Here is a 25,130-nt window from a genome sequence, read left to right on the forward strand (position 1 = left end):
GCATTGCGCTGGTCAGTCTCTTTACTCTGCACCGGAGTAGACTGGAGCTCTCTGAAGCGTGCGCTGTGGCGTGTCGTGTGAACAGATGTGAGTGTGGAATGGCACACTGATCAGATCGAAGCGTAGGTCTGCTGTGCGAGGTCAGGATGAGGCTGGATCCGGCCCGCTCCCGCAAGTCGCGAAGGTCCGCCATGGAGGGCCTTAAGAGCTAGGTGCGGTACGGACGTGACCATGCAAAGTGGCGATGACCCCCTACTCCCTTCTCACATAGGCTTGCTGAGGGGGGCCAGCAAACACCATTCTCGTATGGGAAAGAAGGCCGAGAAGCACCGTACTTACTCGAGAGCCGCAGCAAAGGTATCAGTCCGCAACACGGTATGATCCTACTGCTTCAGGTGGACATTTTTGGAGGGTGAGCCACGGATGCACGTCATGGCAGGTACGACAGTCTTGTCTTGCAGTTCAACAGGCGTACTGTCATATCTATCCACCTGCATTGCTTGACCGCCCCATTTCCCACCATTGAATTATAGTCATGTCAATGATCCGACGTATTACTTTTTTGGAAGACCTTGCATTACCACCTAACAATCGCCCCGGGCCGTGTTCTGCACCGTCCACTTTCACCTTTTGATTGCTGTCATGATTGCTGTCATGTCGCAAAATGTCAGGTCACATCTGACGCATGATCACTCTCGGACGACAGATCAAACGGCAGCATGAATACTCACCTCAGCATTCGGTGCTACCGCCATGTAAAATGGAAATGCGGGAGAAACCACGTTATATTGGCCTGGCACTATGGATTCAGTCCCTGTGGCCCCTGGATGGGCGACTAGTCGATCTCCGGGAACTGTGGGATCATTCACGAACGGGGTGTGCCATGGAGATTGTTCGTGGTGGATCGTGGACGGCGGCGACGTCGAGGTTGTCATACGTTGAGATTGCATTGTCCTAGAGTCATTCGAGGCGTCATCGTCCCTCGACTTCAGCCCAGTCCGAACTACGATGAAGGAGAAGACCAGGCCCTGCCGCAAGCTTAGATCGACAACAAACTGTCAGACAGAATTCGCGGGACTCACGATAAGTGCGGGAAAGACATTCAAACAAACTACATATCCAACATCTGGACTCTTGAGTACCATGATGACAAGTGCTATTGAAGCTGCGGAGTATACGGCAGCCGACTGGACGATCCCCTCTATGACCCTCTGTATGACGGGACTGGAGTGAGGTCCGAATGTTAGTTGTAGAACCCGCCACAGTATGAGTACTACGGTTAATTACGATCAACTTCTGGATCACAGAAGTAAATCGGGTCACGCACCTGTACAGAGGACATTCGTGAACACTGACGTGGCAAAGAAGTCAGGGGTGGGTACCATGGGTAGCCAAGGCAAGGAGTATCCTAGCACTATCGGAGTATACGAAGTCAGTCCGAGGCGAGACTCGGCTGCCCTACAGAAGACGACTTACAGATGTCACAAATGAGCAATATGGCCGGGAAGACTAAGACAGGCCAACGCCGCCCCCAGACGACATATAATCGGTAGACCTATTATTTTCTATCAGTACGGCCCGTTTCATTCGCACCTGAAGATTCTACCATGAATCCATCTCCCAGCAATGTTTGAGACACGTAGATAACAAACTTCGCGTTGCTGACCGAGACATACCACAAAGGCGTCCTCCCTTGCTCAACTTCACCAGAATATCTGTTGCAGCTGACGTATACACTGAGGAAGAAGTGCTGACGAATGATACTCGAATGATGAGCATGCGTCGAGAGGACTAGGATCGTAGTTCACTTACGGCGAACGCGAGGAGAAGCATCGCTGTGCCTGCAAGGAATGGGAAGGCACTCGGCTTGCGCAGACGTTCCGAAACAGAGATACACCGAAAAAAGATCCGCGCTCCGATACTATGGATCGTCAGGAATGTTAAAAGGAATACCCCTTCGAGGACCACTGAGATCATGAGCACAGTGCCTGACATGGCCATTCCCTATAATCAGGGACATCAGGTCTAGACACACTTGAGCACGGAGGGTACTCACCTCATCGTTCATTTGAGAAGGAAACATGGCGAGAAGAGAGGGAATTTCAGCGGCAACAAAGATAGTGAGGGTACTGCTCGAATGAGCGCACAGTATAAGGCGTGTACCAGACGACGCGCGGTGCACGACTTTCCGGCTTTCGCTAGTGAGGGTCATATACGATCTGCACATAGTCTTCTCGGGTCAGTTGGTTGCGAAGGCTGTGTCTCCGTTCCACTCGCGCGATGTGGACCACGTACCTGTACGTGATCAACTATCTGTGAGATGTTCGTTCGCCTCATTCGAGACAGATAGAGCGCTCAAGGTGCTCGCCTGAGATTTAAACGCACCCGCGGTAGATGTGATGGAACCTCAATACGTGTGTCTTAAGAGTTTGCGCTGAAGTGAAGACGTCGTACTTCTGGTGAGGATGAATGCCGAGCAATCAGACTGGAAAAGTTCAGTGTGGACCTCATCAACCATTTGCTGTGACCAAGCCATGTCGCTATCTCCTAGAACTGTTTAACATGAAGTGCGCATCTAGTGTACGACGGACAGAGCGTGACTATGATTTTGCAGGACCGTATAAGGCCAGGGTGTCTACGCACAACGCATCAGTCGAATCAGGCTTGCGAGGTTTGAATACCTCATAGTGAGGTGCTTGCCATTGTGAGCACGCGATCTTTTGCCTATACACCTCCGCTGAAGTTAGTATTAGCTCGAGCCAGTGGCCACTCCAGTCTACCTGCTAGGTTTTTCCCACATTCCTTGACGGGGCATACATCAGTCCCTCAGGCTTGTCAGTACGACCCAGAATGGATGATGCACCGACAACTCGGAGGACAGCACCTGGAGCAAAGAGGCGAAGTCTAGGATGCAAAGTAGCTCGTCCGTACGCTAGAGCAGCCAGAAGATCGCCATCTAAGTATTGTTTAGAAGTTCGAACTGGCAAGTAGCAGGTAGGGGTGTGGCAAGCGCCAGGAGGCCAACGTAGCACACGAAGTACAAGCGCGCGTTTGAGCAGTTCTCTCATTCGAACCACTCTCCATCCCCTACAAAAGTCGGTTGGATCAGCAGCAGATACATGTGGAGAAATGCGCTAGCAAAGGGACACCAGACCAGAGCTGCGAGGACTGCACATACCAGCCTTCTACACTCATGTAAGCCACTCGCGCGCGGCATCTGACAACTCTTTTCTAAACCGCTTGCGATACTTCCCTATGCAGTTCTTTCTCAAAGGGCACACCCTTTCAAAGATGCGTCGGACTATGCCATTGCAACGACCGCTCTCTCAGAAGGACCCCGCGCGAAGATTACGAGCATCAGCAACAGCGTTGCTGGCCCCTCTCGCAAACCTGCACTCATCCTCAGCGACGGCCACAAAGCGGAGCATGCCCTCACCGAAGCCGTCCAGACTCTCAAGTCGCCTCACCAGCTCCGGCTCTTCCTCGTGCATCTGCTCGTGAATGACCACGTCGCGTCTCCGATCACGGTATGGAACACGTTCCAGGATGCGCTCGCGCACGACTTCATCCTCAAGCACGACAACGTGAACCTAGGAGTGAACGACGCGTTGCAGGAGCTCAATTCCGCGCTGGAGGAGCACGGTAAGTCGCTCGCGCACTATGGGCTGCCGCAGCCCGCGTTCCACAGCCGGGAGGTCGAGATGGAGCTGGAGAAGTGGGAGGGGCAGCTGGACATGCTTGCAGCGAGGAGCGCGACGGCCGTGTCGAAGCTGAATCAGGAGCAGTATGGGATATACAAGGAGATCATGGACGCAGTCACGCACAAGCGGCCGCTGTGTGCATTTGTGGATGGGAAGGCAGGGAGAGGGAAGACATTCTTGGTGAACACGATATGCAACAAGCTACGTTCCGAAGGACATATTGTTCTGCCTACCGCGACCTCTGCGTTTGCTGCGCAATTATATCCCGGTGGGAAGACTACCCACTCGGTGTTCAAGGCAGGTATTGTCGTCATTCAGCGTGTGCGCTTCCCAACTCACCCTGAAATCGCGCATGTAGGTGCCTATAGGCAACGACAACGAAGCACTCGTCTCACCAATAGAACCCCACGACCCACGAGGCGAGCTCATCCGCGAAGCGTCCGCCATTATCTGGGACGAAGCCCCCATGGCCAAGAGCGCCGTCCTGGACTGCGTCGAGGAGACCTGCAGGCGCGTCATGCGCAACGACCTCCCCTTCGGTGGCAAGATCGTTGTTCTGTTGGGAGACTTCCGCCAGACGTGCCCCGTCGTGCCCCAAGGCACCCGCCGCCAGGTCGTGGACGCGTCGATCCGCTCATCCCCCTTATGGAGCGAGTTCACAACGTTCCGTCTCCAGCGGCCGATCCGCAACGCCGAAGACCTGCCATACGCCGAGTTTGTCGACCTTATCGGGGAGGGGGCAGGCCCGCAGGTGCCGCTGGACCTCCTCCAGCGCGTGCATAACCGCAGCTCGCTCATCGAGTTCGTGTACCCCGAGGAGGTTCTCCGAGATCCTGCGCTCTGCCTCGCGAGGGCGATCCTCGCGCCTACGAACAGCCAAGTAGACGCGTACAATGCGGAGATTCTAGCAAAGATCGAGGGATATACTCGGACCTTTTACGCCGCGGACTCCTTGCAAGACCCAGAAGACGTCGATGACACAGCGCCCGCACTGCTCCTTGAGCAGGCAGAACGCGACTCAATCCCCGGTATCCCAGCGCACAACCTGGAGTTGAAGGTGCACGGCGTGTACCGGCTCCTGTGCAACTTTGCGCCGGATAGGGGGCTGGTGAAGAACACGCGCGTCGTCGTAGTGCATATCGGGAAGAAGATCGTCACAGTGCGCATCCTACGCGGGGTCGGGGGTGTGGGGTCGATGGACTCGGAGGATGTGCTGATCTCGCGTATCCCGTTCAGCGCGGTGCTGCAGTCTGGGCACACGCTCGTGCGCAGGCAGTTCCCGCTCGCGCCTGCGTATGCGACGACGTTCAACAGCTGCCAGGGCCTCACATTGGACGTCGTCGGGGTCGATCTAACGCGACCGGTGTTTTCGCACGGGCAGCTGTACACGGCGTTGTCGCGCATCCGACATCGCAGCCACGCGAGGGTCCGCTTGCACCCTTGGCAGAGGACGACGAAGAATGTGACGTATCATGAAGTGTTACTTTAGCCATGCCCTCACCACTCTATCATTATATCATACCACAGCTTTGCTTGCTTAGATCTACAGTACTCTTGTTACATTGCTCTATATCGGTTAATTTACCTGAATCCAGATGGTTGGAAGTTGCTCACCGCACAAACGATACAGATCATGGCGATTGGTGCAATACTTGACGGCCAGAATAATTAATGTAAGTGAGCGGTGTGGGCTGTTAGCTACAACAGCGGCCTCGTACAACAACACGCTGTACATTTCCTAAACCAAACCTCCCGTGTACCCATACAATATGTGGAGGGGACGACAGTACGTGCTCCCCTAGCGGTACGCTTGACACCTAGTCATCCTCCTCGACGTCGCCGAACTCAAACATGCCGGCGCGGTCGCGCTTCGCGATGGAGATCGCCTCCTGGAGCTTCTTGACCATGCCCGGGTACGCGGAGAGGTACCTGCAGCCCTTCTTGTCAACGGTTGCATAGCCCTCGCGGACAAGCTCGACGTTGATAGAGTTGTAGAGGTCATTCGGAGAAGGGGGATCGTTGGGGTCGATGAGGCGGAGGTGAAGCAGTTGGCCATCCTTCTGGTCGACGTTGGCGATGAGCTTGCGGCCCTCGCAAAGAGCCCGGAAGCGGCCGATGGCCTCGTCGTAATACTCGCTCTCGGGTGAAACGAATTTCACGAAACTGGATGAGGTACGGTCTCAGACTGTGCGCTGCGAGACCCGAAGAGACGGGGGAAGACGAGAAGAACACACCTGAGGCGTGCGTCATGCGCCTGACCGGGAAGGGAGCGGAATTTAGGGTCGAGGGGCCTGATATCTGCGAAGCCGATGGTGTCCTGGTTGCCGTAGTCGATGAACGTGACCTCGGCCTCCTTCTTGATAGGCGACGCACGGCGGACCTTTGCACGATACCACTGGCCGTCGGAAAATTTGGCAGAGACGAGGTCGCCACCCCTGGGCGTGAAGCCTGCCGTAGAAGCGACCGTCTTGTGGTGGAGCGAGAAGTCGCGCATGAGCTTCTCGAGGGACGCAATGCCCTCGGTGTTCAGGATCTGGACCGAGAACCCGAACGAGGGCTTGATGCGGACGTCGCTGATGATGACGTCGATGTACTCGGTCTTGAGCGCGCCGTTGGCTTCTTCCTGGGGCGCTTCGACGACCTGCTCAGCCTGTTCGTCGTAGTCCTTCCAAATCTGCACGACCGGCCTTAGTTCACAAATCCCGATCAGCAGCGGAAACGACCTACATTGCGCTTCGCACTCTTCGCTTCGGCCTGGAACCAGAGATGACGCAATAAGCTCCTACCACCACACAGGTACATGCCCACTGTCAAACTTACCTCTGCGTCGTACAGCTGCTGCGCCCACGACAGGTTCTCGGCCGAGTACCCGTGGACAGTAGCGAGGCCCTCCTTGACCAGCGCGATCGCAGCATTCTCCGTCTTATTCAGGTACAGCGCTCCGATGAACCCGCCAGACTTGTCTGCGTCATTAATCTCGATTTCGACGTCACGCTGCATGTATCGGCGAGTCGCAAACTCAGATGCCTCCGGGCCGTATGGCTCGCTGGCTTCCGATGAGTTGCGGGCAGTGCGAGGTGCACGCACCCCGCTTAGGACCAGCGTCAGTACTTGGTTGTCCTTGGGCAGGAAGATCCTGTAGAGAAATCAGCAACGGGGAACAGGTGTCGATTTGTTGACGTACTTGAAGCGGGATCCCGCAGCGACGTATTCGACAACCGCAGGGATGCGACCCAGCCGCTTGAAACCGTTGACAAATGTTGTTGCACGGTGCGCAGACTATGTAACTCGTCTCGTGAGCAAACGGAGGAGGCAAAATCATCAGATAACCGGTGTACTTCGGAGATGTTGAGTGGTGCCTTCGGGGCCGGCTGCTCCTTGCCGGAGTGAATTCCGCGACCTTCTGCTGCTGCTCTGAGAATTCGGAGCAAAAGTGAGTCATTGCCTGCAACATAATCATACTCATACTTACGCCTGCTCTGCCGCCATCAGCTTGTCGTAGTCCGGTGAACGGTCCTCATCATCACGTTTATGCCGGACGGCGCTCGCGAGACCCTTCTCGATGAGCTGCTCAGCAATGTTCCTACATCCATCGCCTCAGCTCCGACTCCACGCAGCAACCACGATGCGACTAACGAATTGTTCCCGCCGTAACGAATCGTTGCGCACTCGCGCTCCTCAAACTCGCCCTCGCGGGGACGGATAAAGTCGATGTGGACCTTGACGTGCTTGCCGATCAGACGCTTCCGCAGGAACTCACGGGCTTCCTGCGCGTAGAATGCCTGCTTCGGATCCGAGAGTCTATCGGCGAAGGGCGAGGATATCAGCGATCATGATCAAGAGTATAGGAATGACCACCGACTTCGGCCCACGCGTCGAGCTCAGCTGCAACCGCCTCTCCTTGCCGCTCTCGCGGTCGACGACGGAGATCTGATCGGCGCTCCATACGCGTACGACGGTCGCGTCGAACTGCCGCGTGTTGCCGTTGATTGCTGTCCCGTTCGACTTCGCAGATGGGGCGGGAGCATTTGCGTATAGGCACGCGCGCTTTTCCTTCGCGGTCTTTTCGGCGGCACGGAGGCGCTCCATGCCACCGCTGCTCGCGAGCATACCGGCGTGCCAATCGACGACGCGTGCCAGGCCGTTGGCGACGAGATGCTCTGCGACGTTCCCGGCGGGATGCAGAACTGGAAAGCTGTTGTAGTGCAGTGGTGAGACTGGGATCAGAGAAACTTACCAGAGCCAATGAAGATCGACGCTGGTGGTGGCGCTGCTGCATTAGCACCCGCTTGGAATGGAGTAGCGGTAGCATTAGGAAGAGATAGCAGCTGCACGCGGACGTATCGCTGCAATAGACGGGACTCCGTGAAGAATTTTGCCTGCGACATACGACAGATTAGCTCTTGCAGAAAGATGTCCCACGAAGATGTGTTATGTGCCGTGATGCAACGCACCTCCTCTCCCCATGGCTCCGTCGTTTCGCCTGACTTACTCGCGACGCGAGAGCATCGGACACCAGCGAGAGCGATGTTGACGAACTGGTGGTCGCCATCAGGCATGAGGAGACGGACGCGCAGAGTTGAGCCATCTTTGACTTGCTCGACGAGACCTGACCAACATTTGTCCAGTTAACAGGGGCACACGAACACGCGCGACGAGTTTGAATTCACCGTCAATCTGCTGACCCTTCCATTCAGTGATGAAGCCTTGCGAGTCCGAGGGCATCGTGTAGTGTGTCGCGTGCGCCTGTATCCGGTGAAACGTCAAACCCACATTCCAGCACAAGCGCTCGTGCCCTCTCGCGCAAGACGTTGCACCTACGCACCTTAGGGCCATGCGGATTCCATACCCCTTTTCCAGCGGAACGCGCCTCGGCCTCAAGCTCTTTCTTGCGGACATCCTCTTCAGTGGGCTCGCGCTTGAGCTCCTTTAGCTTCGCCCAGCCATTCTTGAGTAGTTCGGACGCGAGGTCGACCCCGTTAATCTCCGCCGTTCCGATGTCGCGCGGGACGTCGTCGCTGGGCGGCAGAGAGTGCGTGGATGTGAACGTGATAGGCTTCCCTACTGCGAGAGCGCGCAGGAATTCGCGTGACTCGAATGCCCAGTCCTGAGTTACACGCGTGCGGTACACGAGCGTGGGCAGGCAGGGTCCGAGTGAGTCGCGCGCTCAGGGATTTGGACATGGAACCCACCTCGTCCTCGCGCGTCGATGTGCCCATGCGCGGTGCTTGGATATCAGCGAGGTGCAGTACGCTAAGGAGCGCGCGTCAGGATCTCTCGCACACGACCGATAGTAACGGGACACACGAGCACGTACCGCTCCTTTGGGATCTGGCCCTGAGGCCCTGGGGTTCCGCGCAAGACGAGGGAGTCACCGGAGATCACGGCTGGTTACTCGATGATGTTCAGGACACAGAGCGACAGAGACATGAGGGATGGATTCCATACATTTCACAATCTAATATTTGACCCACGGTGCGTTTCCGAGAGCCTAAGATCAGTCACAGAGATCGTGAATGGCGCCCGCCAGTATGCGCAAGACGCTCACCGCTTTCAAGGCCATGGTTGAGGGCTAGATAGACCGGATAAGCTAGACGCAAGGCAGGAGACGGGGTAGATGATTGAGAATAGGTGGGAGGTTTGGACAGCTGTAATTCGGGGCCTGGCAGCGCTGGCAGACCGCACTTGCTTTTCTCGGCCACGTGGAATGGCCAGTAGATCCAGCTTTCCCACGTTGCATTTCCCTCAGCTCGCTGTCGTCCACAGCACGTCCATCGGGCTCGCCATCACCATGCCTTTCTACCAGCTCGTATGCATCGCTGCGCACTACCCTGAATATGTCCGCATCCTCTTCACGCTTGACTATGAGGACCCCAGCTGACGTCAAACGCAATGCATATAGAAACACATCAAGGATCTCGTTACCCGCGTTGCGTCGCATGTCTTGAAGGAGGGTGGTGTCGTGCGCAAACTTGACTCATGGGGCACATGCACTCTTCCCCAACGCATGCGGAGAAATAAGCAGTATCACACTATTGGCGAGTGCGTAACAATCCGTTCGTGTCAGCAGCAGCAGACCTGATACTGTTGCAGCTACTGGACCATGCAGTTCGATGCCTCGCCAACGACATTGCGTGGCTTGAACACCATCATGCGACACGACCCTCGAGTCATCCGTTGGACTAACCTCAAAATCGGCGAGAAGGTGACCGATGTCAGACAGTTCGTGGAGAAGACTGTGGACAGAATTTGATCCCACCACCACATGGCACTTGGTGCATGGCCCTTCAACCACTCTATATCTCCCGACTGGGGTCAACAATCTTTCATGTGGCCTGTGTGGGGCATCGTCATTTGGCCTACAGGAATGTTACACTTATTGTATTATTGCCCTCTTAATCGCAACAGCTCTCGCACGCTATCATCCCACTTCACCGTGTCGCATGACCTTGCACCCGGTCCAACACGGAAAGCAAGCCCGGGATAACCTGGACGCCAGTCAAAATCTCTTCGGCTTCCTTTCGCTCCTCTTCGCCTTCCGGCCCAGGCCTTCGCACAAGCAGGGCCTGCAGCCCGCATGCCTTCGCGCCCTGGTAGTCACTAGTGGCAAGGACCCGGGGATTAGGACGTCATGTTCCCAGCAGGTATCAATCTCCGAGAGACTGGAGGCGCTACGCACCAGTCTAGCTCGTCCCCGACATGCATCGTTTCCTCAGGCTTGGCACTTAGACGCTCGCAAGCGCGTTGGAATATCTCGCACGAGGGCTTCTCGATGCCCTCCTCTTCGCTTAGAAGCAGGGTGTCGAGGAAATGCATGACGCCGAGGTCTTCAATCACAGCTCCTGTGTGCACACGAGGCCGTTATCAACATCCGGGGGCGTCCCAGGCTGCTCGCTCGCGAACTTACTCATTCGCGCATCTGTGTTGCTGATGACTCCGATGCGGACGTTGAGCTGTCTAAGCCGCTGAACTGCATACAGTAAGCATGCCGGCATCGATAAAGTTAGAGTTCAAAGGTCCCAAGGTGGCTGGGACGAAGCGGTGGTAGCGCACGTACATGTGGGAAGTGTATCATCGAAGAGCTTGTACCCCTCCCTTGAGCTGAAGCGCTTTAGCAGCCGCGGGACGATCTCGCCAACAGAACCATCGACCGCTGAAGAGACCCAGACCTTGTCATCATGCGCTCTTTGAACCGTGTGTGCAGTGTGTGGCACGAGGCGTTGCACGCACCTTGCGCGTCCGCCCCCGCACCTATCGCGGTTCTCCTGATCACATCTCCCCACCACTCTTCTGCTCCGCCACGATACACGGGTTGTTCGTGCTGCACCTGCTTGAGAGCTTCGAATAAGATGGCATCCGCGTTTCGTTGGGAGAGATCGAAGCGAGACGGTCGGATAGCGATGTGCGCAAGGTGAACGACAGGGGTATACATCGGCGAAGATTTCAGCGAGGCCAGCACGAGGAGACTGCGAACATCATGCTGTATGTACCGGTGTTGAAAGAGCGTTTGAGCGCGTCAGGATCGAGCACACCCAGGTATGGCTCGAACGTCTGTGAGTACTGGACGTAGATGGGGAGACGGGGAGTAATGATCGTGTGCAGTGCGTCAAACGTTACAAGTCGGATAGCCATGGGGTTAACAAGTTCGCTCGGTGGTCGGAGTGCTTGGAGTCGCGGAGGTCGGCAAGAACCCTGTGATCGGCGACGGCCGACCCAGAGTTACACAGTGCGTAGTTTCGGCCAACCGGACCGGGATTACACACCACCATTTCTTGGTCGTCAGGACGCGGCTGCAGATGACAGGGAGGTCTTAAACCTCATGCATTCAATCTAGCCCTCAACAGTCGCGAATCTCAGACAAGACCAAGCAATGAGTCCAGCTGAGAAGTACGTCCCTTTCACACGACGTCCTGCCGCGGTGTGATGTTTGACCATTGTTCAGCTTGCAACTCAACTAAAACCCCAACAAATTCGTGCATAGTATGATACGATAGTACATGTTGGATGAAGTCCATAGGTATACTCACGTAAAACACGCATCCCCACAATTCCCTGGATCCTCCACGCCTCAAATCCCGTACACCGACAAATCAGTGTCCGCACCCGGCGAGACCCACACAGCAGCTTCATCTCCCCCAAACTCAACGAGCGTGTGAACACCGCAGTCCTGAAACCCAAGGCTCCTGAAAAGCTCATTCGAGCCCGCGTTCTTGGGGCCCGTGAACCCCAGCGCGACGTCCAACCCGCGCTCGCGCTTCGCCCACGCCAGGAGCGTCTGCGCCGCCTCCCTGGCGTACCCCTTCCGCATCTCCTCCGGGAGGATCGCGAACCCGAGGTCCGGCGCCTTGTACGCCGTCGGGCTCGTCCCGCGCAGGAGCGACACCGTCCCGATCAGCTTCGCCCGCGGGAGCTTCTCCTGGAACGGCACGTCTGCGTCCGCGTCTGCGTCCGCGTCTGCGGGGGCGGCGTCGGCCGGCTTGAGGCTGACGAGGAAGATCCCGTAGCCGTTGCGCTCGTGGGCGGCGGCGAAGGTCGCGAGGCGCGTGCGGGCGGCCTCGCGGTCCTTGATGGACGTGCCTGCGCCGCCGGTCGCGTCGCGGATGAACTCGGGGGAGTTCCAGAGCTCGACGAGGAAGTCGCAGTGCGTGTCGAGGGCTGGCTGGAAGTATGACAGGTACAGGCGGGGAGACTCGATATAGAAGTTGGGGTCCGTCATGATGGCGTTCTTCAGTGAAGGCTTAGGCTGCGGTCGTGGGCGCGAGTTGTCGCCGAGGAGGTGTGCGTGGTATCGACGAGCGATGAACCTGATGGGCGACACAGATTCAGATAAGTCACAAGCCGTTACGGTGAATCCGAACTCCGCGAACGTGTTAACTGTTCGGCGTCCTAGAGGATGAATCGACGACATTTGTCAGTTGGCGGTCCGTTAGCTACTAGCATCAGAAAAACCTGCACAGGTCTTAGAGTGCCGAGTAAGACCTTTCAGAGCTCTAAGAGCTGCCTTGTAAGGGAACTTAGGAGCCGCCTGGGCTAGGCGACTTGGGGCGAGGCGTCTACGCACCGCCACCCAGTAGCGCGCAAGACCTCTAGGACTCGTTTAAGAGGTTGGATTGTGTCACCGACACCACGTGCACAAAGCGTCCACAAGCCACCAGAGCTCTGATACAGGATTTCGGGTAGCCATGGATGCTCTCTACCGGATTTGAAGGAGAACCGACGCCGGAGCACCGCAGGATGCAGAGCGCAAGTTGGCGGGAGGCGCCATTTAAGACTTTTCAGTACTCAGAGATTGTCGGTTTTACTGATTAGTACGTAGGTGGAGGTCGCCTGGCTACTGGCAGATACTCACCTATTGACGATGGCAGTCCGAAGTTGCGATTCCGAGGAGGTGGTACTCGCTGTCGAGCGCGACTTTGTATGGGGGCTGGTGTCATGGTTACCGGTCAGTCGTACTCTTAGATGACTTGGCGTGACTGACTGCGGTCATCCGGTCCCGCTGTCAATAGAGTCAGGAGTCAGAACAGCACACTCGCATTCAGAACACGATAGTCAGAACAGCGGCTAATGCATGACCCAAGAAAACAATATGTCACAACCCTCACCGTCGACGCGCCCGAGCATGATCAGATGTGCATCATGATACATCGGAACGGGCGTCTGAAAGCCCTTGAGCGCTCCAGCACTCAATACCGTCTTCCAGCGTTACATGGAACGTCCAAGCAGATCTGTCAGCAAGGACGCGTTAGAGTGAAGCTCTGCTGACGATCCGTGATAAAAAGCACAGCTTGTGGACCATCCGCGCCTCCGCGCTCTCCTGCGGCCTTTCTTCCCCGTTGTTGCGACTACCAACCCGAACGCTAGGTCGCTGAGCGGCGGCGCAGCCAAATGCAACCAAGGGGCTGCGGAACACTTGTTTCAGGAAAAATCACTCGTGGTACGATGTCCTCGCCACAGCATGATGGGGCTAGGCATAGTGATTCATTTTCATCATAAGCAGCGCCGAACATCACATTATCGACGCCAATGAACAAGGCATGGAGCTTGATGGCACCGTTCATGCCTGGGACTCTCACAAGCGGGAAAGCCGCAGAACCTGTCCCGACTCGGCTGCATCTCCGTCCAGCCATATGCATGGGGCGAGAACCGCGAAATGAATCGACATGTTGTCTCGGATATGTTTCAATTTGCCATCTTCGGAAGCGGTTGATGAAACATGGTGGCGGTGCTTTTGTGAGGCCACGTTGAAGGTAGAAGCGCAGACTTGACCGATGGTCCTCGGCAGACGGTATCATGGGTAAAGCGAAACAAGTTGTATGGCGCGAAGAGTGTCCACGCGCGATCCTATATCGCGCAGAATGAACGTCGGCGCCAGTAAGCTTCGTGAGCCTGCAACGGGGGGAATTTTCACGTTGGGCCACGCCCGTGCACGTAACTCAATGCCCCATGACGTCCATGCGAACGGGCACGGTGCTGAGAGCGATGGGCGTGGTGGCGCCGCAGCAAACCTTGCGACCTCCGGTTGCACCATCGGCCATCCATGACATCGCCCTGCATGCGTGCCCCTCACAGTCAATCTGACTTGCAGTTCCGGGGGTAACCCTGAGCGGCGATGAGGACGAGCGAGGGTATCACGACCCTTGCGCGGGTACAGCGCGCGGGGGGGGGTGAGGGGGCCTGCCGACTACCGAAAGGGAAAGTAGATCCCGTGCCTCTCGCTATACTGGCAGGCGTCTTGCCGACGGCGGACGAGCCTGAGCGAGGGGAAGACAGGCTGATTGACGAGTGGGCGCGCTATAGATGAGATCCGGGGGCTTGGATCTTGGGAGGGGCAGCTTGCCGCCCGGGGGAGGCGTCGAGGAAGTCGGTTGCTTACTTGAATGAGAACGAGAGCGTGGCCACGAGGGGTCGCACGCTAACCGGGTGGTCGCCATGGTGCTGTCAAAACTTATGAAGTAGTTGCATCCTTTGTACGTAGAGTTGCGCAAGCGGTATCGAAGACGAGGGTGGGGCGCCCGACGGACGATCGAGTGGTGTTGCATGACACGCCCAGGGGCCAGACTCGCAGGCAGCTGGAAGAGGCGTTGACTCTTGCTCTGAGCCTAGTGCCACGGATTGTCCAGACAATTTTTCAGGCCCAGGCTCTGGGGAAGTTTGGCACGCGCAAGGTTCCAAGGGCTAGACGGCATGCATTCTATCGGGGTTGACTTGCGGACAAGAACATACGTACTCAGGGTCTATTGCGGCTTGGTTTTAGGGAGTCGCTTTCCTATATCTGCCGTCGGCGGGACTATCGTCTGGAGCAAGGGCTTGGCAGTCGCGGCGGTCGTCACCTGTATGCGGCGTGTGCTAGGGCAGATCTGTAAGATCGTTCGGGACAATGAAAGCAAAGGTATGCCGGAGAATTCTTACCGTTTGCGGCAGGTTCTACGTACCACACATGCCCCTGTCGAGACGTGGGAGGGTGGATGCGAGACACGTTGCATGCGACGGAGGACGCAGAGCACTCTGTACTATTTCGTTGCGAACAGAGGGGAAATCGAGGGGCAGGTAGACACCGATCACAAACTGTCTGTCTAGAAGCCCTCGTTGGAGACATAGGCCGTGACACAGCGTGAATTCGGGTCGCATTTGAGATGCGGCGCAGAAGAAGCGGCGGGCCGCCACTGGCATTCCCGCCGAGGATGTAGAAGGAAACAAGTCTCCTTGAAGAATGGACGACGTGAGCCGACGTCAGATCCAGAGAGTGCTGTAAGAACTGGGTGCGCGGATCGATCGAGAACCGCATGGCACGGCGTGGACGCGCTGAGACTGAATTGAGTAAGTCCGCGAACCAGAGCCCTTGAACGTTCGCGGTGACCACGGCGCACCGCTGGCGAAAAGGCACATCGCACAGAGGCTTCAACGCCGGGTAGGAACACGCGTCGAAAAGCAGCTTTCCGAGGTGTGCAGAGGGCGGCCAAAGATGTGGAGGACTGCACGGAATTGGAAGGCTTCGTTCGTGGCGTGGGAAATTGTGCCAGGCCGCTTCGTTGGGGATGGTTCCGAGCGATGTATTCCTCCTGTCGACGGTCTGACGCTCGCTTGTGTTTCCTGTCATGAATCTGACGGCTGGCTATGAATAGGCCCCCAGTGGCTGGGTATGTTCGTGTAAGCCTTGGGCTCTGGCTCTGACGCTGATGTGTTTGAATGCTGTCCGTTGCAACAATTTGCAGCTCCCGCTGCCCAAATCGCCGGTGGGAGGCTGCAGGCTCCGCGGATGTATCGTCTGCGATGCGATCGCAGTCACCTGTATTAGACAGGGTGGAACGCTGGGCCGTGATGGTGAATGCTGTTTGCCATGGAGAATGGCGCTGGGACATGGCTGGCTGGCTGGAGGAGGGGTTGTCCGTTAAGATCGGTATGGGCAAGGTCGACGGCCGAGAACGTGCAGGGGTTGCTGTCACCGGAGAACACCGCCAGAGCCAGAGCAGACAGCCGTGGACCTGGGAGCGGACATGGGCGCCTCGGGTGTCTGGATAGGGAGCGGAAGGGGGTCTGCCATGCTGGGAGCGGTGACGTCCGATGTGCAGCCCATATGGCAGGGCGCGCGAAGAGCGGGCGAGCGCGGTTTCTGCCTGAACTCGTTCCGGTCGCGTCAGGATCCGCGAGCTGCTCGCCATGCATGTCCCCGGCCGTCGATGCCCTCACCGCTTGCCACTCCGAGTCGCTCGCTCGCGCTCGAGGCGGCTTCCCTCGTGGGCTTCGACTGCATCTGCTGGGGGTACCGGCGTGGAGGAGACGTCCGAACTCTTCGTCTGACTTCTGTCGTGGCTCTCGTTCTGCCATGCAGCTCCGTCGTCCGCTCAGAAGCACCTCTCCGTGATATAAAACGCGCCGCTGCTGCGCCCGGCCCCCAGCCTCTTGATCTCGCGCTACCAGTCGTTCTTGGCCGCGTCATCCTCCTCTTGTCTGCTCTTGCTCTGCCATCTGCTGCTCCGACCGCTGCAGGCTTATTCGGCTGCCCCCTTTGCCTATCTTCGCACGCGTCGCCCCTCCATCCTCCCTGCCCATCATCGTCGACTATTGCTTCCTCCTTGCCCTCGTTCCCTCCACCCGCTCATGGATCTGCACGCTGTACCATTCCCTACCACTCATCAGCCGGAAGATGTTCGTACCGCCTCGTTTGCTCAGCAATCCATCATCTTCACACGTTACACTAACGCCCGTCATACATTCAGTCCCTCTTCATCGACAAAAGGCCCTCGGTGCCCCCCCGCCTCCATTCCACTCCTTCCTTGCCAAACCTCTGGTCAGCTAACCTCCTATATGCGCGCGCTCTGGCTCGATTTGATCTGTTGACGCATCGCACAGGCTTCCCCATCATTACGGTTCTCTGTCGCCTTCTCTTCCTCTCCAGGGCTCTGCCAGACACCGCCCCCACCTTCGTCCTCTAGACCTGGCGTCTTCACCGTCTTCCTCGCCGACTAAAAAGGACGGCCCTTCACATCTTGCTCGCCGCCCGCCCTCCCTTCTCACGCCTCCGCTGACGCCGTCCTCGTCTTTCAACGGAACCTCCAACGATACCCCCTTCACTCCCCCAGATCCTCATTCTCCGTCGCGCTGGGCCAGTTCCACCGACCGTGATCACACTTATACCCTGATCCATCCCTCATATTCCGCCGGCTCCAAGACATACATGACCACGCCGACGACTGCTGCGCATGATGTCGGTTACCTCACCCCAACCAGTGCCCGCTCTCAGTCCCTTTCCTCTGACGACGGTACGGGTAAAGTCCAAACCCCGAGCGCCGCACAGGATGTGTCCACTTTGGCGACCGGACTCGCTAGCGTCGATATAACTCCCAGAGATGAACGGACTTGCGTAGTGGTCGGTTTGGACGAGGCGCCTGTCTTCGACTTGGAAATCGGTGAAGCGACGTCCGATAAGCCTACGCGTCTGGTTCTTGTATGTGCAGCCTTCGAAATCCTCGTATACGCGCATTGAACGACGTCTGGATTGTTGCAGATTCGCAACGTGTCATCGACAGCGTCGGCTACCGTTCTGCGTGAAGCTTTTTCTGGGATCGGGGACATCAAAGGCATCCTCGCCCGTTTCCAATACCCCCATGGCGTTGTGATTTTGGCGTTTTACGACTCCAGGGACGCGACGCGGGCTCTGCGGCAGATCTCAGCCAATCAAATACCAACGCTTGGCGATGCCCGTTTGTCAGCTGCGTTTGTATCTCCTGCTGATGTGGAAAGGGTAGGAAAGTCGCGCTACTCGAGATCGCCACCACTGACTCCTCGTTTAGCTCACGGGGAAGTCCGAATTCCTGGCTGAACTGGACGGCTCTTTTTTCGTCACGGTGGAAGCGCGGTCCGTTGCTCCAAGAGACGTGCAGAATTTGCTGGCATCTTTCGGAGAGCTAGCATCTTTTGACGGTGCGGGAACCGACCCTCACGATCAGGTTAGCGGCGGTCCGTGGTTATGTTACTCCCAAAAGTTCTCACGCATCTCTTGTAGACTTTCCATGTGGACTATCATGATTGCAGAGACGCCGCGAGTGCATATAAGGCACTCAACAATCGGACGATTTTCGGTGCCCGCCTTACCCTCGTTTCCAACAAGGACGTTTTGACCCACCCTGTTCGGCTGATGCAAGGCGCTGCCCGCAGTATGGTAAGATTGCCTGCCGTCCTGATGGTCGAACACTTTCTGATACGTTGCTCAGCAGGAGAGCGAGCTGCAGCGTGATATGGAAGGTTAGTCGTACTCTACTTCATCCGACATCAGAGCGTGGGTAACTCATCTCCCTGTTCGCGACCCGCTGTAGGTCGTTCGCGTCCTCGGAGCATGAGCGTCAGTGAAGGCGTGGGCACCCCGGATGCGGCGCGGAAACTGAATAAGACTAAGGACATTTCCCAAGACCATGGACGCCGCTCCTCGAATGACCTCTTCTTCGACGCCATTGGCAAGGTATCGCTACTATGTTCCCTCGAAGTTACTCCAGGTCTGACGGCCACGGCGTCCCTGCCATGCAGGGTTTAGACTCCTCTCACGCCGCGTCCCTCCGTCCCCGTAGTATCAGTGCGAGCGCCGAGAACTTCGCAAGCAACGTCGGGATGCAACCGCCTGGAGGCGGATACATGACCCCTGGCCCTGCTTATCCGTACGCAGAGCCTCCTTATGGCTACGGTCATCCCCTGCAAGTCCAGGTTCCTTCCATGTATCCCGCTCATTCATACCCTTATCCGGTATATGGTCACGACGTGGGGATGTACGGCCCCGAAGTCGAAGGTTTGAACTGGACGTACACTGGCGCTCATCCACGCCAAGTCGACTACTATCTCCCATCAGTCCCCCGGCCCCCAGTATATGCACATGCACAACCAGTCGCATCGATCAGTGGCACGTCCGTGAGGATGGGTCAGCAGCCACTCGCAGCCGGACCCGGTGATCGCACGACGTCCCACACCAACGGACACCACGAGCCAACCCAGACCGCGTCTAGTAATGACGGGTTTGACAATTCGCTGGGAGGACCACGCGCTCCTGGGGCGAAGAATGTCCTTGACATCCAAGCAATCGAGAGCGGGATCGACACGCGGACAACTGTTATGATCAAGAATATCCCGAACAAGATGACCGATAGGGACCTCAAGAATTTCATTGACAGGGTATGCCCCCGGCGCATCGACTTCATGTATCTCCGCATGGACTTCCAGAATGGTGCGTAATCGACACGGTGTCTATCATGCTGCCGCGGGCTTGACACGAGGCATTAGGATGTAATGTCGGTTATGCGTTCGTCAACTTCATTACCGTGCAAGATCTCCTGCAGTTCGCCAAGACGCAGATAGGTGTCAAGTGGTACGTACCTTGTGAACGGGAGCGACAACGTGACATCAACGTTGTGCTGTCAGGAATATGTATTCCAGCGAGAAGACCCTGCAGATGTGCTACGCGACGTACCAGTAAGTCTAGTTTCACTCGCTACGATCAGAATATCTAACATTTTACACTCCTGTCCAGGGGTAAGGAGTCACTCGTCGAGAAGTTCAAAAACTCCTGCATTATGGACGAGAAAGAGGCGTGGCGCCCCAAGATCTATCACTCGGACGGTCCTAATCAGGGGCTCCCTGAACCTTTCCCTCCACCAACCCATCTACGTCGTAAGGAGCGGAGTCAACACAACCGTGGTGCGCTCTTCGTTCCTGGCACTCACCACCAGCCTTCAGGCGGCGGCGGCCTATACCATCATCGTCCGCATCCCCCTCGCATGTCCGGCCGCTAGTCGGCTGCCATTTCCGCCCTTTCGCAAGCAATTTCTCGTAGTTTTCCCATGCACGCGCCAGCAAACCGAATCGCTTCTCCGCACCCCAACCATCAAGAGCTCTCTGCGCAGTTAGATCGAAATCGGACTTCTGTATGTTGTATGTACTAATGGGCTTCTTTGACTCCTGCTGCTCGTCGTTCCTGCCCTGTCGCTCGCTCTGTCGTCGCTCCTCTCTCCATACTGACATGTCATATGCTGAATTGCTTTCCACCATCGCATCTGTCCGTAGTCATCGCGTTATCTTTTCTTAACATATATACCATGTTTATTTACTTGCCTTCTGTCCGCCGTTCTGCAGTATTTCAGTGTAGCTCCTTATTTCCGACGTGCATATCGGCCGTGCATCACCCATTTTCATGCTTAATATTACTGGTTTTCCAGCGGGTTGCTCAATTGGCACTGGTGCTTAGCGACCTTTAATCACGTACACCGTAATCCATCTTCGTCTGTAGCGTAATCGACGCTTCTCGTCTGACGTCGTCGAAGAGCTTGTGAGCCTCCGAGGAGAGCACCTTGTGGTACGGCCGCTGCATCCCGTGTCCTAGAATACTAGTAGTGCCCAAATCATCGCGGCCGCATGCCTCACTGATCTACAGATCCCATCCAGTCCAAATCATGGAGAACAGTGGTCTGGTCCATGCGCACATTCAACGCTGCGCACAACTGGATCGCGGGATCTTGTAGGTCCAAGTGTGCTCAGGAGAGCGACTGAACAGATACATATGGTCGTAGAAAGCTATGCTGAGCGTCCGTCCGAGAGAAGTACATAGATAGTGTCATGTATTGCCGCATCAGAATGATGAAGGTCAATCCCGAACTGCGGTAGAACGGCAACACCATTGAGAGACCACTTAGCGAGACACTGCACATGGACAGAGGCTTCCCGGCAATCACCATCTTGACATATGTAGTTAGAACTCTAACGCGCCGCGGAAGCACAGGCAATTACCATACGCTGCGACAGTATGGCCCGGAAAAGCACGGGCGACGAAGCACGGATGGATATCAAATAGAGGCCAACGTCGCCCGCGCTTTCCCGCGCCCGACGTGGCCGGCTGACCTGGGGAAGCGGCCGAGAGGGATGCCGGCAGCTGCAGGCTTCTCGCAGTCCCCCATGTGCCAAACACTTACGGGGATCTCGCCGTCCTTCGTGGCTCGTTCGTGTGCCTCGGCGGCAGCGCTGTGTGTCGTCTGCAGGCCCGCTTTGGCGACCAGGTCGTGGAGATGCGAGCGGGCTGATCGCTTTTGCATTTGCAGGGAGGTCCCGCGTGGATCTGAAACGTGGCGGTGGAGAGGTGAGCTTCGTGCGGGTTCACGAGAAGGGGGCAGCTGAGACCACCCCGGGCAGAAGGCCTAGGAAAAGGGAGGAGCCGGTCAGGGGTTGCTTGGGTCCGCTCCGTTCGTTAGGAAGTCACCGAGAGCGGGCGCATCACTCCACAGAACGCGGGGGACGGGAATCGTCAAGGTTACCGCTAACGAGTAGCCTGAGAATGCTTGGACGGGTGTATGCCCACAGAGACGGAGACAGCGACGTAGGCGATGACAGCGATGAGAAGCTCATTAGGAAGGAAGAGAACCATGATGTAGAGCTGGCCGAACGGGACACGGTGGGAGTAGTGTGAGACGCCAGATGTAGATCCGTTAATTGAACGCGACGTCATGTCGGCTTCTCCGGCGAAGACAGGTTAGAAGGTGCTCGCGGCGTCCGCATTTTGGTGAAAAAAATGGAGAAGAGTGATATCGTCGCCTGATGAAATTGCCGAGAAGTACGTGTATGTCGAGCACGTACGTAGGTGTCGAGAGGGAGGCATGCGGGAGACCTCGACCATTCCATGCCGTCACTTGGACCAAGTGCTCGGTCTCGAAGCCTGACCGACGCTTGTACACTGTATTCGTCAACAAGAGGAACACTAGTCACATGACATCAGAGAAGACGTTACGTACCAGTGCTCCTTGTGTGTTCATGTCGCATATGAGAGAAGACATTACAGTAGAGACTAGAAGCGTTCAAGGAAGCCCCATCGAAGTCGAAGTCGACGGTCACATTGGAACACCCAAAGTTTTCCTAGCTATAGCTTTCTACAAACAGCGCGAAGTTGCCGTAATTGAAGATGATCCAAGATATTTGAACCTGGCGAGCAGTGACATCAAGTTTATAGGCGTCTTCCAGGGAGGCGATCTACATCTTTGGTAGACTTCTGAAGAGGCTAGGTTGCAGGAAGCCACGTCAGATTGAGGTCAGGGTAAATCACAGAGAGTGGCGATGCTCACTCCATCCTTCCCCTGGACGGCCTTGTCGACAGTTTCTTCATCTCTACTGTGAGCGTTGGCGGTAACATCGAAGATCTCCATGAGAATACCAAAGAAGACCACCTTGATGACAGTGTCACAAGGAGAACTGAGCATGTTGAGAAAACGTCCTGATGATCCACGATACAAACATCATGGCTTTAGTCCAACAACATACAACACTGTGTTGTGCAAGCCGAATGGGTCTGCGGTGTCGGCGTGAGATCAATGCGTGTCGTGGTATGTACCTCGAAAAATCCCACCTGCTGTGATAAGCGCCGGTGATCTCCGAGCTCGAGTGTAGATACGCGGAGGTTCAAACGTTCACAGTGAGCACCTAGAACCGAGCACAAGTCGTCTTGCTCTTTACTCGCGAGCGAAACAACTTCATACACATCATTATTCTCATGGGGGATCTTGGTAATCTCCGGCTAGGCTTCGCAGAACAACGTCCATTTAGCCTGGCACCCCACCTACGTAGACGGTATCTGATAACGGGATTACGTACCATGGCTGTGACGGAGTCGCCTTCGCAGGTCAAGTCAACAAGTGCCCATACTTCCAGTGTTCTTCATATGCATCAACATCAGGCCAATTGAATCGTAGAAGACATCGAACTCAAGATATGCTTCACTTTGTGGACGTCGGTTCGCTGCGTTGTTGTATAGGCTCCGACTTGGTGTGGAATTTATTGCAGGAGAAGCGCGCGGGTCAAAACTCGAGAGTATTACCCAAGATCCAGCGTAAGCGTGGTGTCCTTGTACCCGTGTGGACGATCGCGACAGTGAGATAAATGACAGCGGTGGACCTCTAGGCTCTAGTCAGTATGTAATGCTCTGGATTCGCTTTGGAGGTGGACAACACATCCCTATCGGGAGGCCATAAAAGTCAATATCGTACATTGATGCGCATTGATGCCTACCAAATTATGCATTTTGAGTAGAGGTCGGAATGCTTTCTGCGCAAGGCCGATGAAGAATTGACATGACTAACGCGAAGTGCAGCTCAGCCCTGTAGTGTGTTAGACGCACACCGGCTAGTTTCGGAAACCGTGCCGCCACTAGTAGTAAGTATGCCGAATACACTCGCGCTCCCGAGAAGCAGTCGGATCTGGTTTGAAACGGTATCACATTCCACAGAAGTGTGCTATTACTCGTACTAAAGCTGACCCTGCATCCCTACATCGTCCAGGAGTGCCTACCCCTCGATGGTAAATACCAGTTTGGTATTACATAGCCCTCGTACGAGTCAGCCTGTCGTTTCCTGAGGATGTACGACGAGCTTCGTCGCATTCAGGCCCTTCCTGACGCGCTCCAGCCCAGCAGGAATGGCTGAAAGACCTCCAGGAAGAACCTCCACATTGTTTGACTACGAAGCAGCCGTCAACACAGGGTATAGTACAAGAGGACGCTGGAGACATACTTTCAACGCCCCGGACTCTAACCAGCCTGACAGATGCTTGAACATGGCGACGCCGGTCTCTCTACCCTCGGGCACGTACACGCTAGCGAAAACCTCTACAATCGTCTTGCTTTCGTCAGCCATTTGTTCTGCGGCCGATATGGCTTTATCCCAAGTGATGATGAGAGTGCCACCTGAGGCAAGCGCATCGAAAGCGACATGCTGGGTGTCGGGGTCCGCGATCGCATCATACGCAAAAGTGAGGGCTGTTCCGGCCGTGATGGATGCAATCTGGAATAGAAGGTCCGAATGAGAGAGGTGCCGGTCGAGGACGTGGGTGGCGCCGAGGGAAGTCAGCAAGGGTGCGTTGCGGGGAGACGCAGTTGTGATGATTGGAGAGAACTTTGCCAGTCTCGCCAACTGAATCACTGATATCTCAGTTCAGTACCGAAGTGCATCACGACAACATGGGATGCAGGAGCGTCGACGCACCGGACTGTCCCACGGAGGACGCACCACCCATAATAAGAGCAGGCTTCCCAGCATACGCAGTGAGCCCTGACTCCACCCACGGAGGAATGAAGTGCGCGCTCTTGGACGACGGGTGGTGGTTGTACATGCCTAGAACCGCTGTGGCAATGGCGACTGGCAGTGTGGCGACCTCATCAAACGAAAACCCCGACGGAATCTGGGTATAACTCAATGTCAGATACCAGCGTAGTACACCAGTCACTTTGCGTGCCCACCTTTGCGGTGAGCTCCGCCGGTACGAGAGCATACTACTGAAATGCGCCGTACTGGGGTTCAAAGAAACCTTGCCAGAAACTAAATCACAGGAACACTCAGCATATATGCGAGTAGGTACCATTCGCAACTTTTGAACTCACATCCTGTCGCCTTTCGCAAGCGTGGTAACATCGGAGCCAATATCTTCCACGATCCCCGCACCGTCCGTGCCGAGCACCGCAGGGTATGTCGAGACAAAGACTCCGTAGGCCTGGATCTTCCACTCGACAGGATTCAGGGCAGCTGACTCGACGCGGACGAGAACTTCCAGTGGGCCGGGAGAGGGAATCATGGTGGACCCGACGACGAACTTGCCTTGCTTCGCGGGGAGTATGAGCGCTTTCTGCATGAGGGAAGCCATCCGTGCGTAGGGAACTGAGGGAAGAAGGCTCGGGCTGCAACGGCTTGCGAGGGACAGCTTTATACCTTGAGGAAGCGCCACGCTCGGACTCTTCTGGATTGTGCGGTATATATAGTATGAGCCGGTGAAACAACTAAAGTGAATCGTTCGATGGTCTCACTTTCGTGCGATCTGAATGTGCGAGAAGGTGCATCCAGGACACCATCAACGACCGGTCTGCAAAACCTTGTCACGGCGGGTTTGGAGCGATCTGACTTGTGCATGATCTAGCCCATC

The 25,130-nt window shown here is 56.1% G+C and overlaps 12 protein-coding genes across 12 annotated transcripts; 7 read left to right on the forward strand and 5 right to left on the reverse strand.

The window, feature by feature from the left end:
* The first annotated feature begins 832 nt into the window (after positions 1 to 832).
* On the forward strand, positions 833 to 1,494 carry DICSQDRAFT_132620 (uncharacterized protein). Its single transcript, XM_007361652.1, has 4 exons — positions 833 to 1,028; positions 1,083 to 1,273; positions 1,328 to 1,414; positions 1,477 to 1,494. Exons 1-2 carry the CDS (start codon positions 1,009 to 1,011, stop codon positions 1,231 to 1,233), a joined length of 171 nt encoding a protein of 56 aa, XP_007361714.1. The 5' UTR covers positions 833 to 1,008; the 3' UTR covers positions 1,234 to 1,273; positions 1,328 to 1,414; positions 1,477 to 1,494.
* A 2,276-nt stretch (positions 1,495 to 3,770) lies between these two features.
* Positions 3,771 to 3,998, forward strand: DICSQDRAFT_26926 (uncharacterized protein; the record flags this gene model as incomplete). The annotated part of the gene is made up of 1 exon (XM_007361653.1): positions 3,771 to 3,998. A coding segment is annotated over one exon (228 nt), but the record flags the coding sequence as incomplete, so codon positions are not given.
* A 118-nt stretch (positions 3,999 to 4,116) lies between these two features.
* Positions 4,117 to 4,320, forward strand: DICSQDRAFT_36457 (uncharacterized protein; the record flags this gene model as incomplete). Its single annotated transcript, XM_007361654.1, has 1 exon — positions 4,117 to 4,320. A coding segment is annotated over one exon (204 nt), but the record flags the coding sequence as incomplete, so codon positions are not given.
* Positions 4,321 to 4,779: 459 nt separating this feature from the next.
* DICSQDRAFT_50924 (uncharacterized protein) lies at positions 4,780 to 5,190 on the forward strand (the record flags this gene model as incomplete). Its single annotated transcript, XM_007361655.1, has 1 exon — positions 4,780 to 5,190. A coding segment is annotated over one exon (411 nt), but the record flags the coding sequence as incomplete, so codon positions are not given.
* Positions 5,191 to 5,349: 159 nt separating this feature from the next.
* DICSQDRAFT_78918 (transcription factor) lies at positions 5,350 to 9,313 on the reverse strand. The gene is made up of 17 exons (XM_007361656.1): positions 9,250 to 9,313; positions 9,150 to 9,159; positions 9,019 to 9,088; positions 8,894 to 8,954; positions 8,527 to 8,808; positions 8,372 to 8,447; positions 8,156 to 8,310; positions 7,939 to 8,080; positions 7,564 to 7,888; positions 7,338 to 7,502; positions 7,174 to 7,284; positions 7,040 to 7,115; positions 6,886 to 6,980; positions 6,522 to 6,837; positions 6,429 to 6,455; positions 5,936 to 6,375; positions 5,350 to 5,864 (listed from the first exon to the last, which is right to left on the reverse strand). Exons 1-17 carry the CDS (start codon positions 9,262 to 9,264, stop codon positions 5,519 to 5,521), a joined length of 2,712 nt encoding a protein of 903 aa, XP_007361718.1. The 5' UTR covers positions 9,265 to 9,313; the 3' UTR covers positions 5,350 to 5,518.
* Positions 9,314 to 9,492: 179 nt separating this feature from the next.
* On the forward strand, positions 9,493 to 9,954 carry DICSQDRAFT_51095 (uncharacterized protein; the record flags this gene model as incomplete). Its single annotated transcript, XM_007361657.1, has 3 exons — positions 9,493 to 9,540; positions 9,604 to 9,743; positions 9,795 to 9,954. 3 exons carry the CDS (start codon positions 9,493 to 9,495, stop codon positions 9,952 to 9,954), a joined length of 348 nt encoding a protein of 115 aa, XP_007361719.1.
* A 178-nt stretch (positions 9,955 to 10,132) lies between these two features.
* On the reverse strand, positions 10,133 to 11,333 carry DICSQDRAFT_50776 (HAD hydrolase subfamily IA REG-2-like protein; the record flags this gene model as incomplete). The annotated part of the gene is made up of 6 exons (XM_007361658.1): positions 10,133 to 10,301; positions 10,381 to 10,543; positions 10,609 to 10,671; positions 10,759 to 10,854; positions 10,932 to 11,039; positions 11,192 to 11,333. The coding sequence occupies 6 exons, from the start codon at positions 11,331 to 11,333 to the stop codon at positions 10,133 to 10,135; spliced, it is 741 nt and encodes a 246-aa protein (XP_007361720.1).
* A 293-nt stretch (positions 11,334 to 11,626) lies between these two features.
* On the reverse strand, positions 11,627 to 13,064 carry DICSQDRAFT_132622 (acyl-CoA N-acyltransferase). The gene has a single exon (XM_007361659.1). It carries the CDS (start codon positions 12,415 to 12,417, stop codon positions 11,770 to 11,772), a length of 648 nt encoding a protein of 215 aa, XP_007361721.1. The 5' UTR covers positions 12,418 to 13,064; the 3' UTR covers positions 11,627 to 11,769.
* Positions 13,065 to 13,668: 604 nt separating this feature from the next.
* On the forward strand, positions 13,669 to 14,249 carry DICSQDRAFT_152374 (uncharacterized protein). Its single transcript, XM_007361660.1, has one exon. It carries the CDS (start codon positions 14,015 to 14,017, stop codon positions 14,240 to 14,242), a length of 228 nt encoding a protein of 75 aa, XP_007361722.1. The 5' UTR covers positions 13,669 to 14,014; the 3' UTR covers positions 14,243 to 14,249.
* Positions 14,250 to 16,087: 1,838 nt separating this feature from the next.
* On the forward strand, positions 16,088 to 20,297 carry DICSQDRAFT_152375 (uncharacterized protein). Its single transcript, XM_007361661.1, has 12 exons — positions 16,088 to 16,847; positions 16,919 to 16,989; positions 17,052 to 17,646; positions 17,707 to 17,943; positions 17,993 to 18,148; positions 18,205 to 18,360; positions 18,416 to 18,443; positions 18,515 to 18,657; positions 18,723 to 19,410; positions 19,467 to 19,551; positions 19,605 to 19,655; positions 19,714 to 20,297. Exons 1-12 carry the CDS (start codon positions 16,800 to 16,802, stop codon positions 19,973 to 19,975), a joined length of 2,520 nt encoding a protein of 839 aa, XP_007361723.1. The 5' UTR covers positions 16,088 to 16,799; the 3' UTR covers positions 19,976 to 20,297.
* Positions 20,298 to 22,170: 1,873 nt separating this feature from the next.
* On the reverse strand, positions 22,171 to 22,423 carry DICSQDRAFT_166140 (uncharacterized protein; the record flags this gene model as incomplete). The annotated part of the gene is made up of 2 exons (XM_007361662.1): positions 22,171 to 22,224; positions 22,289 to 22,423. 2 exons carry the CDS (start codon positions 22,421 to 22,423, stop codon positions 22,171 to 22,173), a joined length of 189 nt encoding a protein of 62 aa, XP_007361724.1.
* A 1,131-nt stretch (positions 22,424 to 23,554) lies between these two features.
* Positions 23,555 to 24,854, reverse strand: DICSQDRAFT_166141 (GroES-like protein; the record flags this gene model as incomplete). Its single annotated transcript, XM_007361663.1, has 5 exons — positions 23,555 to 23,674; positions 23,729 to 24,135; positions 24,200 to 24,453; positions 24,506 to 24,532; positions 24,595 to 24,854. 5 exons carry the CDS (start codon positions 24,852 to 24,854, stop codon positions 23,555 to 23,557), a joined length of 1,068 nt encoding a protein of 355 aa, XP_007361725.1.
* Positions 24,855 to 25,130: the final 276 nt, after the last annotated feature.

This window comes from Dichomitus squalens (genome assembly GCF_000275845.1).
Source record: "Dichomitus squalens LYAD-421 SS1 unplaced genomic scaffold DICSQscaffold_3, whole genome shotgun sequence".
In the NCBI taxonomy this organism is placed as follows: domain Eukaryota; kingdom Fungi; phylum Basidiomycota; class Agaricomycetes; order Polyporales; family Polyporaceae; genus Dichomitus; species Dichomitus squalens.

Coding starts and splice junctions, on each gene's coding strand:
- DICSQDRAFT_132620 (XM_007361652.1), top strand. CDS start 1,009: ATGAAGGAGAAGACCAGGCC. Junction 1,029..1,082: donor ATGAAGGAGAAGACCAGGCC/CTGCCGCAAGCT, acceptor CGCGGGACTCAC/GATAAGTGCGGGAAAGACAT.
- DICSQDRAFT_78918 (XM_007361656.1), bottom strand. Junction 8,311..8,371: donor GAAGGGTCAGCAGATTGACG/GTGAATTCAAAC, acceptor AATGTTGGTCAG/GTCTCGTCGAGCAAGTCAAA. Junction 6,838..6,885: donor GCTGCGGGATCCCGCTTCAA/GTACGTCAACAA, acceptor ATTTCTCTACAG/GATCTTCCTGCCCAAGGACA.
- DICSQDRAFT_132622 (XM_007361659.1), bottom strand. CDS start 12,417: ATGACGGACCCCAACTTCTATATCGAGTCTCCCCGCCTGTACCTGTCA.
- DICSQDRAFT_152374 (XM_007361660.1), top strand. CDS start 14,015: ATGGCGCGAAGAGTGTCCACGCGCGATCCTATATCGCGCAGAATGAAC.
- DICSQDRAFT_152375 (XM_007361661.1), top strand. CDS start 16,800: ATGGATCTGCACGCTGTACCATTCCCTACCACTCATCAGCCGGAAGAT. Junction 17,944..17,992: donor CTCCTGCTGATGTGGAAAGG/GTAGGAAAGTCG, acceptor CTCCTCGTTTAG/CTCACGGGGAAGTCCGAATT. Junction 18,149..18,204: donor GAACCGACCCTCACGATCAG/GTTAGCGGCGGT, acceptor CATCTCTTGTAG/ACTTTCCATGTGGACTATCA.